The sequence below is a fragment of the Alternaria conjuncta genome (assembly GCF_024043145.1).
Source record: "Alternaria conjuncta strain BMP 0040 chromosome Unknown scaffold_15, whole genome shotgun sequence".
NCBI lineage: Eukaryota > Fungi > Ascomycota > Dothideomycetes > Pleosporales > Pleosporaceae > Alternaria > Alternaria conjuncta.
The window spans coordinates 437,940-455,718 of NW_026250104.1; the positions used below are offsets into that span (position 1 = coordinate 437,940).

The 17,779-nt window shown below is 54.1% G+C and overlaps 4 protein-coding genes across 4 annotated transcripts; 2 read left to right on the forward strand and 2 right to left on the reverse strand.

The window, feature by feature from the left end:
* Window positions 1–5,737: 5,737 nt before the first annotated feature.
* J4E85_009055 (uncharacterized protein) lies at window positions 5,738–7,983 on the reverse strand (the record flags this gene model as incomplete). The annotated part of the gene is made up of 3 exons (XM_051473279.1): window positions 5,738–7,666; window positions 7,725–7,752; window positions 7,871–7,983. 3 exons carry the CDS (start codon window positions 7,981–7,983, stop codon window positions 5,738–5,740), a joined length of 2,070 nt encoding a protein of 689 aa, XP_051322942.1.
* Window positions 7,984–8,317: 334 nt separating this feature from the next.
* DHG2 (L-rhamnose-1-dehydrogenase) lies at window positions 8,318–9,238 on the forward strand (the record flags this gene model as incomplete). The annotated part of the gene is made up of 2 exons (XM_051473280.1): window positions 8,318–8,715; window positions 8,776–9,238. 2 exons carry the CDS (start codon window positions 8,318–8,320, stop codon window positions 9,236–9,238), a joined length of 861 nt encoding a protein of 286 aa, XP_051322943.1.
* Window positions 9,239–10,863: 1,625 nt separating this feature from the next.
* J4E85_009057 (uncharacterized protein) lies at window positions 10,864–14,856 on the reverse strand (the record flags this gene model as incomplete). Its single annotated transcript, XM_051473281.1, has 1 exon — window positions 10,864–14,856. One exon carries the CDS (start codon window positions 14,854–14,856, stop codon window positions 10,864–10,866), a length of 3,993 nt encoding a protein of 1,330 aa, XP_051322944.1.
* A 393-nt stretch (window positions 14,857–15,249) lies between these two features.
* Window positions 15,250–16,770, forward strand: J4E85_009058 (uncharacterized protein; the record flags this gene model as incomplete). Its single annotated transcript, XM_051473282.1, has 3 exons — window positions 15,250–15,279; window positions 15,337–16,603; window positions 16,655–16,770. The coding sequence occupies 3 exons, from the start codon at window positions 15,250–15,252 to the stop codon at window positions 16,768–16,770; spliced, it is 1,413 nt and encodes a 470-aa protein (XP_051322945.1).
* Window positions 16,771–17,779: the final 1,009 nt, after the last annotated feature.

Genomic DNA, 17,779 nt, shown 5'->3' on the forward strand with positions numbered 1-17,779 from the left:
GTCACTCTCGCAGCTGGCCTTCTCCCACGCCAAACCCGCCCTTCGTCCACTGCTGCAGAGTATTCCGTCCAGCATCGGCTGCAGCAAGCCCTAGGGGTCAGCGTTGTTCTGGCACTTTCGACTCCCCTATCGCGATCCGATGGCGCTGAAAAGTCGATGGCGTCCACAGGTCTTCCCACCAACGAAGCTGCCCACTCAAGCGGGCCTGCATGCTGCACGTCCTAGCTGAAGCTTCAAGGAAACCATGCCGGCGCCGAACTTCTCATGCACACTTGCATCGCTGGCCCTCATCAAACATCATCGTGCGTTGCGGCAATTTTCTTCCCTACCCACGACACAAATTCTGCGTCTTGTCAACAGGGACGATGACGGATGACAGATGCATGAGCCCTGGTCTTCTAGCGAGCCAGCAAGTCGCACGGAAGAGACCCTTTGTCCAAACCTTATGCTGGTCATCCCGCTCCCGCAGGCCTGTGTGTCCAGAGCCAAGCTCCCACGCTAGACTGGCGCTGTCTGCGGCGCGACGCCTGACCCATTTCTCCACCTCTCGTCATAGCTGCCTGTCACTGCGTACGTAGCATTCGCAGCAGATGGGCCACCAGGGCATCGAACAGCACACATGTACATTGATACTCTGTAGCCAAGCTGTCGCAAGCATCTGTGCCGCATCCCCGATGCAACACGCTGCAGACAGCTTTAGGCACGGACTTGCAGTTCGACTCTCGCGTGCCGTGTCCCAGAGCATTTACCAATACCGGACGGAACATTGTCATTGGCGCCTGGCTTGTTAAAAGTACTACAACTGCACAGGTGCAGACTGGGCGAGCGCCACGCACTAGCCAAAATGGCAATGAACATCTCCAATCGAGATGACAATGACTGCTCAATATACACGCTTGCAAGATGGCACAACCTATCTGCTCCCCACGTAACACGACATGGGCCGGGATGCCTGATGATGGCAGCGCAATCAGTTTGCACTTCCGGACAATTGACATTCGCTTGATCCTGCTTGTCAGCAGCCGAAACGTTGTCCAAACAGCTGGGTCGAAGGCGAAAACTCTGCACATCTCGCTTCACGCGCGAGACACGCTGTCGGGACGCACGTTATCACACAAAAATCTTTACATCACCTCTCGTCCATCCAGTTATCTCACTTGAGGGAACTTATGCGCGAAGGTCCAAATTACTCGTACATCTTGAAGCAAGGGGCCAAGGGCTGTCATGCAATGCGTACAAATACCCACTTCATCCTCACCAGGATACGCTGCGCTAAGGCCATGCTGGCTATTACCGCGACAGCAAAGACTGTGTATTTGCGGAGTCCTTGTCGGCATCGTTAGCTTCTACAGATGCTGGCCCTCTGACGACATCAGACGTCTAGCCTAAGTTCCAAAAGGCCCAGATCTACTCCATAAGTTGTTTGAGGCTACTTATCATGCAAGTTTTGGATCTGGTCATGATCGTGTCATGATTGTCTGACACAATGCTGGAGCCTCTTCCGAGCGTGCGTTTGAATCGATCGCGGCTACATACCGGCAGCAATATTCCAAGTTCGACACGGGTACGCGAACCTGTTCAACCAAAGCAGTACATAATCTTTACATCATCAGCAATCTCCTACAATACCGAAGCATAGCCGTGCTTGTTCGGAAACTCCAGTTGCGAAACTTTGGAAACGTCTTCTCTCCGTCTGTATGGGCCTTGAACTGGCGCGCCCGAGGTAGCGTCGCGCCGTGCCGGTCGTGAACCGAGATCCAGCGGCAAGCAAGCACGAGCTGCAAATCATTTCGAGTCAGGTACCTCTAACGTTTGCGGTACAGTTATCGCCGGATTCTGCTCGTCGCGGCATATCTTCGGATATGTATGGTGGAAAAGCTTTCATCTTCGGAGCACAGGTCACGTGCTCAAGGTCGATCTGGCCAGTATGCCCCGAAACGGCTTATATCCAGGAACGCTGCAACGTCGTAATGTGGGGAAGATGCCATATATGACATCGTCATCGTCTCAACCTACTGCTTCCAACTCCACCGGCTTGCGCGTCGTTTAATACCGCAGATATAGGTGGCCTTTTGGGAACCCTTACTAGCCATTCTTAGGCTCGGTGCGACTTTGGTATAGTAAATCCGATCAAGCCTCGTCCGTTGTCCGCTACGGGGCCCGGCGCTTTTCTTTTTCCATGGTTCGTCGATCTTAGATGACGACGTCGCACGACATACTCACATGACTGAACTGTCATTCCGCATAGCAACCTTGGTACTCCATCTACGAAGCAAGACCCTGCAGCTGCACGTCAAACATCGCGCAACCAAGATTAGCATCGTCTCACAGCCGCATTCCCATATCATCAGCCACAAGAACACACGATCTAAAGTCCGCTCACTAACCATCGGTCTCTTGAACCGAGCGAGCCGCAACCCATACCTCTACTCCACGGCTGTAAACGCGCTAAAATGACGTGCATCCTGACTGAGCCGTGGCTGACTCGGCGTCAAGAGACATCAAGGGTCTTGCCTGTCTTCTCCACAATCACGGCTACTTTCGCTGCATCCAGACTTTTCACCCCACCCTCTTCTTGCTTTCACCATCAGAACAGCCGGACGGCCTCTCGATCCTTGATTGTGATTTAGGCGTTCGGCGCCGCACGAGTCAGCTTTCAACACCTCACGTCATACATCGCGGGATGAGGCCGCCAGACATTCCCATAGTATCTGCAAAGGGCTACTTCGGTCTTAGGTCCACTCGCTGATAGATACTGGCGGATGATGGGCAAACGGGTGTGGGTACAATAACAACTAGTGCTCAGCAAAGTGTGCCATAGTGCACTATATTGGTAAGCGCTGAGGTGATACTGGAGACCAACAGGCGAAGGTCCATTTGCGGACCCTCTGTTTTGCAATACAGAGAGGGTCCTGCTGACAATGGTGGAGTTGACTAAACGCTGAGATCAATAGGATCGGAGACGCTCAGCCACCACAGATTTTGACAGCTTCGGCCATACATCTAATTCGCGCATGCTGCGCGCTGCCGATACAAGAATTTCGGCAGATGCAGTAAGCAGGATCCCCAGTCACATGTCACGCTCCACGGAAACAAAGGGACCTTCGCAGAGCCTCACGTATGCACGACTTCTGAAAATTGTTTGTTGAGCTGCGCGCCTGGCAGCGTCGGTGCTTCTCCGGCCCTCTTTGCTCCGCTTACCCCTCCCTCGCTTCCGAACACTCCCACGGGAATTACTGTACCGTGAGAGGCAATCAAGGGCAATAGCACCAGGATCGATGGGCACCCGCTCTCGCTTTCCAAGCGAAAGTATATTCTTACCCTCTTGCCTATGGCTACCCCACAATTGCCGTCGGCTTCATAGGCATTGAGTTTGACACTTGTCCTTGTGGCTGGGAAGCGCGGGACGACTAAGCGCCTATCACTGCACGATCGAGACGAGCTGCCTTTTGAGACCACGTCAAAGTCGGCATCGTGCGTGCAGGGGACGCCTAATCGCTGTACGTTTCCTCCGTGGAGCGCGTTTGGTGAGATGTACGAAGTATGTGGGTTCTGCTTTGTATGTGGTATGTACTGCGCTGGTTGTGATGCCAAGATACACACCTTGCATGTGTCTAGAACCAACGGTCGTGCACTCCGGTATATCGCGTCTGCAGGATACGAAGCATGTGTTTCGGGATCAAGTTGCCGAGGCCAGAGGCTGGGAATCGTCGATACGTTGTGCGTTGCCTTGATTATCACCGGCCATATCGTGATGAAGGGCGGCCAAGCCGGATGGCCTTTCCTGTCCATTTGACTTTGCTCTATGTTTATCAAACTTCGAGTTAATGTTATCTTCGATAAATCTTAGTTGGTGTAGTTCAGAAGCATGTTGCACATCAATACTGCGGGTTCATCACTAGTCTTGCTATTGGGCCATCGTAGACGCCAAGTTCTCTATTAGGAAGACCAATCGTCTTCAGACACGAGAGTGTCCAAATCAGAACAACATGAATCAGAATCAACCGTGATCTGCGTGAAGAAGTAGCATTCGTGTATAGCAATCTATCAATGGATATTCCTCGGAGCCACTTACCCCGCCAACCGAAAGCACCTCCCCGCATCACAACACCACAGTACTCAGTATAGCATATCAACCAACAACATCCAATATTCAATTCTAGGCCTCAGCCAAAAGAAGAAAAAAGACCCCTTCGGATTCGCCCATCTAGAATCCTATCCAGACGGCACCAGCCTCACTACGCCCCACGGCCCGACCAACCCGACCAATCCAACAATGCCATCCCAAAACATACCCATCCTAGACACACACATCCACCTCTGGCCCTCAACCGCGACATCCTCTTCAAACCACGGCTGGATGACCCCCGGCCACAACCTCTCCAAACGGCACGGTATCTCAGACTATCTTTCCATTACATCACCCCAACCCGCGGGCTTCATCTACGTAGAAACTGATCGGTATCTGCCCTCCGCGGAGCCGAGTATCTCAGGCTCTGATAGCGATGAGGATGTTAAGGGCAAGTTGAGGGCGTGGGCGAAGGAGCCATTGGAGGAGGTTAGGTTTCTGAGGAGGATTGTGGAGGGGATGCCGGCGGGGGGTGATGGGTTTACGGGGGAGGAAAGTGGGAAGATGAAGGGGGCTGTTGTGTATGCGCCTTTTCATCTGAAGCCTAGAGTGTTTAATGTTTATCTGGAGCTTGTCAAGGAGGTGGCTGGGCCGCAGCTCTGGAAATGTATCAAAGGATGGAGGTATCTGTTGCAAGGGAAGGGGGAGGGTGTTGTTGCTAAGATGCTAAAGGAAGATGAGGAGAGTTGGGTTAGCAATCTAGTTGGGTTGAAGGGGTTGGGAGATGGATGCCAGGCGTGGTGTTTTGATGTAGGTGTTGATAATCATAGAGATGGGACGGGGCCTATGGAGGCGGTTGGGGGGTTAATCAAGGCTGTTAGGGCGAGAGAGGAGAAGGAGGGGGGAGGTGGAGATGGAAAGAAGGTGAAGTTCGTCCTGAGTACGTATACATCTCCCCGTTTTCCTACACACCCAAGCCATAAACCGCAATGCGCTGTGACTTCTTTCACAAACATAACAAGACAACACCAAACTAACACAACTCCCAGACCACCTCGCAAAACCCCCCCTCTCACCCATATCCCCCACCCCATCCCCCATCTGGCTGCAAACCATGTCATCCCTCTCATCCGACACAAACGTCTACATGAAGTTCTCCGGCGCCTTCAACGAGTTCACCACGTCACCCACTCCTTCCGACATCCCCAGTATCCTAAGCGCTTTATCTCCTTTCCTAGACCACGTTTTCAAGTGCTTCCCAGGCAGAGTCATGTTCGGGAGTGACTGGCCGGTGTGCAATGTGGATGGGCCTGCGGGGGAGGGAGGGAGCTGGAAGCTGTGGAGGAGCGTTGTGGAAAGTTGGATGGAGGGGAAGGGGTTGGGAGAAGGGGAGAGGGAGAGGGTTTGGAGGGGGGCGGGGGAGGAGGCTTATGGGGTTAGTTTGTGAGGGGGTAAATCTGAGTAGTTCTGATGGTGAAGAGTTGATGCATGGAGGCTTGGTATGGGGGTTGTGAGGTAAACCGGTACTGTCATAATTGACTTTTGATATGTGGCTTAGCAAACAGGGAAAGTGCGAAGGATATAGTATTCGAACGAGCACATGAACTTTGCGCTGTTGATCTCGGTCTGCTGGAAATGAGATATCGAGACTTTACCACCTCTAAGACCCTACGCAAACCCGCCTCCCCCCTCCCCACCCATCCCCAACAGCACAACAAACGTCGCCTTCCCCTGCCCCTGCCCCCCATCCTCCCCTCCCGCCCTCCTAACAAGCCCCAAATACGCACCTAGCTCCTCATCATCCGTAACCTCAACGGCAACCTCGCTCTCCGCCCTCCCACCCCGATGTACAACCAACCCCTGCAGCTTATGCACAACAGTACCCGGGTGTTCGCGCATCGCCAAGTCGCGGAGTGCGTTGACGGAGGGGGTTTGCATGATGGAGAGCCAGACGGAGCGCGTGGGGTAGGGGGTTGAGGAGTGGGCGTGGAGGCGGAAGTAGACGGGGAGGGGCGTGGGGATGGGGATGGGGATGGGAGGGGTGGCGGGGTAGTAGGGTTGTTGGTAGGGGGGATGTGGGTTGGGGTGGTGGTGGTTGTGGTTGTGCTGGTGCTGGGATGCGGGTTGGTAGTGGGTGGACTGGTAGTGGTGTTGAGGTGGGTAGGAGGGGATGGGTAGGACTGCGGCGTCGCTGGCGGCTAGGAGGAGAGATGGGTCGATTTGGAGATCTGATGCTGTGGATAGGGAGGGCGCGGCGGTGTATGTAGTCTGTGTTCTTGCCTTTGGACCAGCACTATTGTGTTGTCTGCCCTTATTTCCCATGCTCGTCGGGTGTGCGGCGACGACAGGCGGTGCAGGCCCTGGTCCCGGGCCCTGATGGACCTGTTTTTTCTTGCTGGGGTCTTTGGAGGTCTTTTCCTGCTGTTGCCGCTTCATCACGTCCCTGGCCAACACTTCAAGAGCCCGTAACTTTCTTGCGTATTCTGGATCGTCTTCCCCTTGTGCGAGCGCCTTCACCAGGAACTCGGACTCGTTGACCCACGCTTGCTTCAAACCCGTCCAGCGTTCCTCACCAGCTTCATGCTTGTTCGAAAATTGAGCTGCTTTCAGCTTGTCAGCAAAGGCGCTTCGGACGTGTCGCGTCTGTTCGGGGTTGAGGCCAAGGAGGTTCTTTGCGTCGGCGAGGGTCATGCGTGAATCCATCGTTCGTAAGCGCTTTGTAACGTCCAGACAGATGACATCAAGTGACAGCGCTCTCTGACCTTTCGGACGGAAGAGCGCGTCGACGTTCTGTAGCACTTCTGGCTCTTGTTGGAAGACTTGAGCCAAATGCGCGTCATCTCGAATGAGTTGTTGTACAATCTGCGCCCACTTCTCCGGACCGGCAATGGTCTTCTTTGTAACTTCCTGCGCCTTGCAGATCTGGAGAAAGCTCTCTCGAACCTGCCGGTACATATCGTTGTCTAGACCGAGGTAGGCTTTGGCTTCGTCGATGGTGGTTTCGGAAGGGAATCGAGGAGGTTCGCCAGGAGCATCGGCTGGTAGTCCGGCCCAGCCGCGTGTTCGACGTCTTCGCTTGCGTGTCCGCCATTTCTCGTCGCTCTCGGTCTGAAGCTGCTGTTGGCGCAGTTGCTTGCGGAGCACTTCCTCCTCGCTCAAGCCTGTGATGTCGGGTTCGGGGAGTATAGGTCGCGCTTCTTCCACAGATGTCCCACCCTCATCTCCTTCTTCCTGAGCAGCCGCGGCCTCTTCTTCGCTTCCATCATCGCTCGTAGAATCCTCTGCCAATATCGCGTTACCAAGCTGGTTGATCAAACCTCTCCCAGGCACAACTTTGATAGACTTCTTCTTCGGCTTCTTTTGTATCCTCCCCCCATCAGCCTTTGTCTTCTTCGACCTGGAAACGCTTTCTCGAAGCAAGAGCTTGAGCCTCAGGCGCAAGCGCAGCAGTTCGCGATCGTTGATCTGAAAGCCCTCAGCCTGTAGCGTATCCACCATGTCCTTCTGCGTATAGTTCTGTTCCCATAGTTGCTGGAGTCGCGCGACGAGGGCCGTGTTCTTGTGCGCTGGATTCTGCTTCGAGGGGAACTCCCATCGCTATGACGTGATCAGTCGGGGATTCGGAGTGGAGACTGGAAGTCGTGCGACGACGCACCTTGAATTGGGTCTGGAAGGCACGCTTGCTGAAGTAACAGGGTCAGCGTTAAGTGTCCTAGATATCTTCGCCAAACACTAGGTTGCGAAATGACGGTGAGCGAGTACGGCGACCCATATGTACTCTCCCGCGCAGCGCTTGCGTACCTTGGGGTGAACCCTCGTATCTCAAAGTACGACATGACCTCCTCCAGACTCCGGCGCTCCTCGACATAGAGTTGATAGCATAGCGCCTCTTTGTCGTCCCAAGAATACACCATCCTTGATTGTGTATCGCAGTATCTGGTGGAGGCTTCCGAGAATTGCGCAACTGGCTTGACTGGCGAACGCGACGCAATCGCCAAGACCTTCGGCCTCGGCTGCTAATGTCCCGAACACGTGGACCGAACACGGCTCACTCATACATCGCACCTACCGAACCAGATTGCGCATAGCGGCATGTATATTATGGCTTCCTGGGTAGACGGTGCTATCGGACAAATTGTTCCTCACCGTCTTCCAGGAGACTCAATACCTCCAGACAGACCACCCTGAGCCCCTCGTATACCGCGATAGCCCATCTATCATACCCCACACTCTATACTTACGAACACGATGTCTCACGCACGCAAGAACAGTCTGTGGACGCCCACCACGCCGACAGCGGCGCAAACCCCCCAGCTGCTGTCTGGCAAGTCCATGATGATCACCGGCGGCGTCACTGGCATCGGCCGCTCCATCGTCCTAGGATATCTCCAACACGGCGCAAACGTCGCCGTGAACCACTTCGGCGACGACAAGTCCTCATCGCAGTACCAAACCCTCGTCGAGGAAGCAGCCTCGAACCTACAAACCAGCAAAGAAGAAGTCGAGAAGAGACTAGTAGAAGTACCCGGCGACGTAGGAAACCCCGAGACAGGCAAGAAGTTGGTAGATGCCGTAGTACAACGATGGGGACGATTGGACGTTGTGATAAGCAACGCTGGTATCTGCGAGTTCAAGGAGTTTCTAGAGTACGTCCTTCTCCTCAGCAACAACACTCGAACAGTGCAAAACTAACACCCGTCTACCAGGATAACACCGGACCTCTGGAACAACACCCTCACCACCAACCTCACCGGCGCATTCCACACCATCCAAGCCGGCGCAAAGCAAATGTCCACCCAGTCCCCTCCGGGCGGCTCCATAATCGGCATATCCTCCATCAGCGCCCTCGTCGGCGGCGCATACCAGGGCCACTACACGCCCACCAAAGCCGGTGTCCTCTCCCTCATTCAGTCCTCCGCGTGCGCACTCGGAACACATGGTATACGGTGCAATGCGCTGCTACCAGGTACAATCAAGACGCAGCTCAACGAGAAGGATCTCGAAGACGAGGAGAAGAGGAAGTACATGGAAGGTAGGATACCGCTGGGGAGAACGGGTGTGCCGAGTGACCTTGCTGGTCCAGCCATCTTCCTAGGCAGTGATTTGAGTAGCTATGTGAACGGCGCGCAGCTGTTGGTAGACGGAGGCTTATTCGTAAACCTCCAATAAAGATAAACAGTCTCGTCAAACCCAAAACTTAAAACAAAGGACATCATATCATCCCTCTTTCACCACGTCAACTCCACCTCTATCCTTCTCACCCCCGCCACCGCACATAGCACATCCCCCCTGATCCTCTCCGCAGCCTCCCTCTCCACCCCCTCCATAAACCGCCTAACCCCGTCATTCTCCTCCCCCACCAACACACCCGACCTAAGCACATCCCTCGCCGCCCTCAACCCCACCCTATCCCTCCTCGTCTCCTCCCGTAACACCCAATACGTCTCCGGCGCCATCCCATGTAGCTGTGCACCCCGTACATCCATCCCGCCTATCGTGTCAACTAACACCACATCCATGATCTCAGGCAACGGCATCGGTAAGGAGGATTCCTGGGGGATAGGATGGTAGGTGCAGGGATTGCGGCCGCAGGGGATGCAGGACCGGCAGAGGGGGCAGGTGTATGCTTGGGAGCTTTTTTGGAGCCAGGACACGAGGCAGGGGGTGCAGAAGATGTGCGTGCAAGGACAGCGTTTGGGGATGTGCGTGGTAGGGTCGAAGGGGGATGTGCAGATTGGACAGGTGGAGGGGGTGGGGGAGGAGGGAGTAGACGCTGTTTCGAGGCGGCGATAGGCGCATGTGAAGAAGTGTAAGGCGTCTGGGTCTTGCACTAGATTCGCGGGGGTGTATGCTGTTTCGCGCCATTCCTCTCCCGCAGCAACAGCGTTCGCTACAATATCGACGACGCTCATGGCTGGTTCCGAGCGTGTCTGGAGTTCCACAATCCGCAGGAATCGACACTGTGCCTCTGTCTGGCGCTGAGGATGTTTCAGCGTCCCGTCTTTCACCCACTCCCTGAACGTCTCTTGCTCGTAGAAAGAAGGAAAGTTCGAGTATAGGTCTTGCAGTGTATCATTCTGTGCCAGCTCAACAACTGTGGAGGTTTTGGCGTCTAAGGACTGGATGAGGGAGGTGGTGAAGGTTTGAAATGTGTGCATGGACTGGATATATGGGTCTGACAGGGGGGTAAGGGGCGTGATGAAGGACTTGTGGTGTCTTAGGTCGAAGAGGATGGTTTCGACGGAGGACATCTTTTCGATGTTAAGGGGTCTGGGCTTTGGGATGGGGGTTGAAGGAGGGACTACGAAATCGGCCATTAGAAGGAGGGTGTGAAGTTTCGACAGTTGGGTTCGTGACATGTGGAAGGGAAGGAAAAGTTGGACAGATCAATCTGTGGCGACAATGTGTATGTTGCGCTGTGAAGTGAAATGGAATGTTGGTTACGAGCTCCTGAGCCATCGGAATTGCACTGTGACCGAGTTAGTGTCTTTGAGATGTAACGTCTTGGTATGGTGCGGATCAGTGAAGGTGAATGCATTGAGACCCCATACGTGTGATAGTCCCCGATACATGATACCCGATAAATCTACCCGTCCCTCCTGAAACAACACCCATCATGCCAACTCCATCGCTATGATACCCATTTAACACCTACGAAATGTAGATGCGAATGTACGAAAACCGTGAACGCCCTAGTATGCGTATATATACCGTATCCTCAAACGCCATCAAAGATCGCGTCAAGAACGGATACCTCGATCAAGAAACCTGTCAAATGTTAGAACCTGTCCGGTTCATTCTTCAAAACGAATCCTATTCAAGAGGGAATGCCTGCTCTGCGCGAGCATCAAGGGGGGTTGGAGTGCAGTTACCTCAGCAATGTTCTGGCGCTCGATATAGCTCTCCTGCTTCACATCTCTACCGACGCGCCAGTACGAGTCGGTGTAGTCCGCGCAGTTCATCTCGCGGAGAAACTGCTCGTCGTGGGTGATGACCAGCAGCTGGAAGTTGGCCTGCTTCCTGCGGCTCTGGATGATCTGAGACAAGGACTCGGCGAGACCCTTGATGTTCTGCTGATCCAGATTGGTAGTGGGTTCGTCGAGTGCGATGAGACCGCAGTTTGTGCCGAAACATTCTGCGAGCGCGAGGCGGATGACGATTGAAGCGAGGACTTTTTGGCCTGCGGAACAGCGGCCTCGCATGTCCATCTCGGTGTCTTGCTTTACCATCACAACGCGGTAGTTGTATGTCCGATTACCTTTGCCATCGCCATCGGATACGATGCGGATAGCGTCCACGTCCGTACCTTGGTACGCGTTGCGCCAAAGTTCAGCCAGGATGGTGTTGATCTCCTCCATCTTGAGCGTGTGATACTTCATAATTGCTTTGTCAAGAGCGCCAGCATAGCGCCCCAGGTCGTCGATGGCGGCTTTGGTAGTTTCGACCTTGATGTGAGCCTCGCGGTATTGCTCCGCTGCCTTTTTGTAAATTTTCTCATACTCCGTCATGAGATCCGTAAGCTGGTCATCCTTGTTCTTCATGTCGCGCTCCAGAGTTGCCTTCCTGAGATTGAGATCTCGTACTCGAAGATCCCAGTGTTTAGCTTGCTGCTCGTAGTGTGCCTTATCACGCTCAGCACCGAGCTCTTCTAGCTTTCGGATCTCGACTTCTAGGCTGTCGAGGGAGCGCTTGGCTTTCCGATAGCGTAAATTCTCACTGATGGAGCGCTTGTTCGTTTCCGTGTCGCGCACCGTGTCTTCGAGCTTTTTGATCTTTCGAGTCAAATCAGACATGTCAGTTTCGATACGTGCGACCTCGCCTTGGAGGTTCTCAATCTCCCGATGGGTGCGTGCGAGCTGTTGTGGTCCACCACGACTAATATAAGCATCGATTTCCTCGTTCGCCTGGTTGAGCTGGCGCACAGTGTCGGATAGCCTAGCAGCTTCATCGTGAGCGCGTTGGACGCGATCGTTGCCACGGCGGTTGATGTCGTCGTACTTGTACTGCGCTTGCTCGATTTCGGGGTCGATGTTACTGATGTCCTGGTCGAAGCTGCGAAGGGCTTCACGCTGCTTGTTATTCTCCTGCTTGAGGTCTTCTACTCGATCGGCGAGATCCCGCTTCTCCTTCAGCTTTGACTGTGCGCTGCTTAGGTCCGCGTTGATGTCACGTACGCTCAGCTCAAGAGTTGTGATCTGGTTACGTGACTTGTCCCTGGCAGCCGTAAGCTGCTCGAGCATTGCCCTAGCGTTGCGGCTATCATCAGACACACGTTGCAGATCGGTCTGAATCGCGTCGATGCCACGAGAGAGACCTGCAGACTTTTGCTTCCGTGCTAACTCTTTGATCTCCGCCTCAAGCTCCTGCGCTCTGCTATAGTAGGCAACAATGGTCTGTACCTCTTTTGACAAGGACTGAACTTCTTGCTTCGCAGCCTCCAGATCGTAGATGACAGCATCCTGGTCTTCGAGCTGTTTGTTGAGAGTGTCGCGCTCAGCAGTCAGCTTGGTGAGGTTGGCCTGGAGTGCGGGAAGTTCGGTATCGCGCAGACGAGTCGCTAGTTCATAGCTAGGTTTGGCCTTGCGAGCAGCCTCAAGCTCAGCCATGATTTCATCAACATTGACTTCTGTCTCTATGGTCTTATTCGCCTTTGCAATAATTTCCTTGAGTCCGCTAACAAAGCCCGCAGTTGTAAAGTCCTCATCGTGGTCATCGTGAAGAGTCCTCTTACAGAGTCGGCACATATTGTGTTTCTCGGCGTATTGCAGGCATTTGCTCATGTACTCGACCTGTGCTTCGAACTTGGCTTTGTCTGTAGAGGATACTTCGTACGCAAGCTCCAGGTCTTGCAAAGTCTCGTCAAAATCGGAGATGTCGTCCTTCTGTATGGATTCTTTCACGGTCTTTTCGTACTTTTGGAGGTCGGCACGATTCTGCTTCAATTGCGACCCCAAGCTTGACATCTGGTAGTTGACCTTGTCCAACTTGGTCTGCGCAATTTCGCGGCGAGACCCAGCCTCCTTGACCTTGCCTGCCTTCTCTGCCAGCACCTGCTGGAAAGTCGTCTCTAAAGTGGCGGGGTCCCAGTCAGAGTCCACCAGCTGTGAAAGGCGCTCATTGTGAACCTTCTTCATGGTCGCCAAGCTGTGCTGCTGGGTTTGTAGCTCCTCTCGCTTGACGTCGATAGCCGCAGACTCCCGAGCCTGCTTTGAAGCGTCACCAAACTCACTCGTCAAGCGCTCCTTCTGGTCTTCGAGTGTTCGTACGTTGTTGGACGCTTCGGATATGCGTTCGTCGTAGCGTTCTGAGTTCACCGCGGTGGTTGCGTTTTGAAGCTGCTTTTCGACATCTCGCTTCTTATCTTGAAGAATGGCTTCGCTGCCCTCATCTGCCTTGATGTTGTTCATGGCCCTCTGGAGATCGGAGATGCGCTTGTCGTTGTTCGTGATCTGACTCCGCGCGGAGTCCTTGCTCTGGCTGAGTCCCGATTTGCGTGTTTTTAGCTGATTGAGAATATCCTGGGCTTCACGTAGGTCGCGTTGTGTCTCCTGCCGAGTTCGATCCAGAACCTTGTTCTGATCGCGAGACATCTTGTTTAGGATCTGCTGGAACTCCTCCACCTGCTTCTCGGTGATGTCGTAATCAAACCCTCGGACAGCATGTCGCTTAGCGGCTTCCTTGATAGAGTTCTCGCGATGTTGGACCTGACGCTCATACTGCTCCTTCTGCGCCTCGTACTTGCCGATCTCGCTTTGCTTCGCTCCAAGGGCGTCCCTGTTGTGTTCGAGGTCGTTCTTGAGCTCAAGATACTGATTCCGGAACTCTTTGGCCTGAGTTGAGTATGTTGCGACGCGCTCTTCGTACTGATCTAGCATGTCTTGGAGTTCCTCGTCCGACTCAGCCAGCTCCTTGATGCTGTCTTGAAGCTCTGCAACATTTTCCCTGTTGATGTCTAGCGTCTGGCGCTTGGACTTCAGCTGTTCCACGATCTGTACGAAGCGCGCCTGGTGGTTGTAGGCGTCTTCATACTCCTGCTTCGCCTCAGTCCATTTCTTATCGACGTCGTTGTAGTCCTCTCGCAGCGTCTCGATCTCGTCAAACAGTTTAGCTTGCCGCCTCTCGCTGTCCGCTGCGCGCGTCTTGTCCTCTTTGGCGTTGGCCTCGATGATCTTGAGCTGGCCCAGTTCGACGTTTCGGTCCTTCCGGATCTTCTTGATGTTGTCGATGGCTTTGGTGTATTTCAAAGCTTCGAAAATCTCATCAAACTTCTTTTTGAGGGTAGTCGCATCGCTCAAGGGCCACAGACTGTCCTCTTGATGGCAGAAGATGACGTTTTCCAAGATGGCTTTGGATACACCGAGATACTGAGGGATGATCTGATCAAGCTCGGCGACACGGGTTGAGATGGAATGCTTTTCGCCGTCTTTGATCATGAGCAATGAGCCTTCTAGGGTCTTCTGGCTCCTCGTAGTCTTCTTGACGGTGATTTGCATGCTGCGGGTGGCGACCATGCGGACACCAGACGTAGAGCGGAAAGACAGCTTGACCTGCGCCACACCATCCTTCTCATTTCGGAGCGATGGGTCGTGGATGAAAGCGCCTCCAGTCTTGCTGCTTGACGGAAGCTCACCGGTAGTCGCATACTTGAGAGATTCGATAATGGTTGTCTTTCCAGAGCCGTTCCAGCCGACGATAAGTGTGAGGGGTGCAGTGAACTGAATGACCTCTCCTTTTTCTGGACCGAAAGAGCGAACGCCCTGGATCATCAGGCGATCGACTTTCGACATGATGGCGGTTCGCGCTGCCGGCGCTGCTTCTTTCCCTGGTGTCTGTGAGGCTGCACTGCTGGGGATGGGGGATCAGCTATTCGTTGTCGTACAATTGAGCAGGCGGATGTTGGAATTGCACCCCGCAGCTGGGTTGATATAGTAGCGCGTTGTTTGCTGCCTGTCAAACAGGCGCGGTAGCCTGGACGCGTTGACTAGCGGCGCGGTATCACGTGCAGAAGAGGGCCGTGCGGGTTGGGCTCACAAGCGCAACACTGTTGTCGTCATGCTAAAGTGCGGATGGGCATGCACAAAACATAGAAATCCCATCACGTCCTCGGGGAAGCTGCCCGCGCCTATCACCCGCGGCTTTATTGCACGACATCATATGCAGCATCGTGCATTTGAGACGCCATGGCGCAATATCAAAATGGCGGTGCTGAGGTACGCTGACTGGCCCTGCATCCTTAGTAAATCTGAACACCTGTCTCATGACTGTAGATGATGGCCGGAATGCCTATGCACCCCCAGACCCAGGAGTTTAACGGGCTGCCCATGGACGATGGCATGCAGTCGATGGATCTGGATATGGGGTCGCTGGACGGAGCCGAGGGCGGCCAGAACGGCGGATTCTCCTTTGCGGATCCACAGATGCAGGCCGCGAGTCTACCAGCCAGCAGCACCATGGGCGACATGCAGATGACAGGCGCAGGCGCTGGGCCTCTACCGACGGGCTTCGGCGCCCCCAACATGAACCCCTCTGGCAGCACCCTGACCGAGTTCACCAAGCGGCGGAACTGGTCGCAGCGCGTGCTGGAAGAGCTGCGCGACCTGCTGCACATACTGACTCCCGACGGCAGGGTCCTCTATGTCTCCCCCTCATGCAAGGCGCTCACGGGCTGGGACCCTACGCATGTCATGGGCCGCTTCATCAACGAGTTCATCCACCCCGACGACATTGGCATCTTCGTGAAAGAGTTCAATGAGTCGATCGCGTCCGGCAACCCGCTCCGCTTCTTCTACCGCTTCCGCAAAACCGACGACACATGGATCATCTTCGAGTCGCACGGCCACCCGCATCTCAGCAGCGACCAGAACTCGTTTGCGCCGCCGAACACCATCAACTGCCGCGGCTTCTTCATGATGGCGCGCCCCTACCCGACCAAGAACGCCGCCCTCCTCGACTCCTTCCTCGAACACAAGATAGAGAACGAGCGCCTCATGAAGCGCATAGCCGAGCTCAAGCGGGAGGAGCAGGACGAGCAGGACGACTGGGCAAAGAAGACGGAAGGCGCCACCACCTCGGTGACTCCTTCCGAATCGCATGTCACGCAGAACATGAGCCAGGCCGATGCCGCGTCCTATGCGCAAATGCCGCCGCCAGCCAAGCCAGTCATCTCCAACACCGCCCTCACCCGCCAGAACCTCGACGAGGCCCTCGCCGCAAGCAAGCCCGATAGTATCAACGATAAGATGATGCGGTATGAGGGCGCAAATCATCTAGAAACAATCGAGATGTTGACCGGCCTCCGGTACAGGGACGGCGAGCGCTCACAGGGTATAAGTACCGGTGACGCCAGCCCGAACCTCATCCGTGGCGATGCAGGCATACAAATATCGCTAGACCGCGATGGCCGAAATTCTTCTGACAAGAAGAAGAAGCTCAAAATCGCCGACGAATACGTTTGCACAGACTGCGGCACATTGGATTCGCCCGAATGGCGAAAGGGTCCCAATGGGCCAAAGACGCTGTGCAATGCATGCGGATGTAAGTCGTCAACTCCAGAAACAAGGAGGTATAATATGCTAACTGCGACAGTGCGCTGGGCGAAGAAAGAAAAGAAAAAACAACAGGGTCCTACCAGTATGCCAAGTGGAAGTGGCATGATGCATACACCATCCATGCCAATGCACAGCAGTACGGGCTCTAGCTAAAACCAGCATGTTGCTGTTGTCGGTTGCCATCCTTGCGACTTTTACGCGGCGTTTCTTATGAGTCTCTCTTCTCTATTCTTTCTGGGTTTCAAGGTGTCAGGCATATCAACGGCGTTGCATTTGTGGCTGATCATGGGCCTTTGGTTGGTTTTCCTTACGATCGGCATATGATTCCCAGGGCCATAGATAGATTCGGGCTGAGCAACGATACCACTTCTCTGTAACGGCGATTGCAGATTGCAACTACCAGAGATGCATATCTGATCGCTCCACGATCGACTTGCATCACGAGGCTGGATTGATAATGGTACCAGAATTTCCCGAGCACAAGCTCCTCATTATCTTCCGCACGAAGCTCTCAAATTCAAGGCGTTTCGCCTTACTCGCAGTCACCTACCACGATTCACACATGACAAGGTTGTTGTTGAACATCTGGGATCACCGTTTGCGCCACCAACTTGGCGAGCAATTGGGCGAATACAACGAGCGATGCTGCTTTCGCGACAGTCGAGTCATCATTCTCCACGAAGAGCCCTGAAGCGACAACCTTCAAAAATTCGCCGCTAACATCAGAACCGAACACGATGATCTGAAAGTACATCGCAGAAGATGGGCGACCAGCATATCCTACGAGGAATGTGGATCATCTATTTTCGCATCAAGTTACCCACACGTCAGGCATTCAGCACTGATGGAACTCTCCGAAGGATCTACGATATGCTGCGGCTCGGCGGTCGTCATTCTTCTGATTCGTTCGTACAAACTGTTCGTTTATACATGCCTCAGAATGTACGAGTCAGCCAATCAGACCACAAAGCGCGGGCGCTAGAAGCAGCAAAGTTGATGTGAGGCGCAGCCCCGTGAACAGCCCTACCCCATCTTTCGACTACCAGGTACGTCTTCAAGATAGGCGAGCTGCTGTCTACAGCATCTGTCTTGCAGTGCTGGCATGGGTTAAATGTCTATGACTTTGATCGAGACGACTTCAACGTCTTTCAGCTAGGCTGTC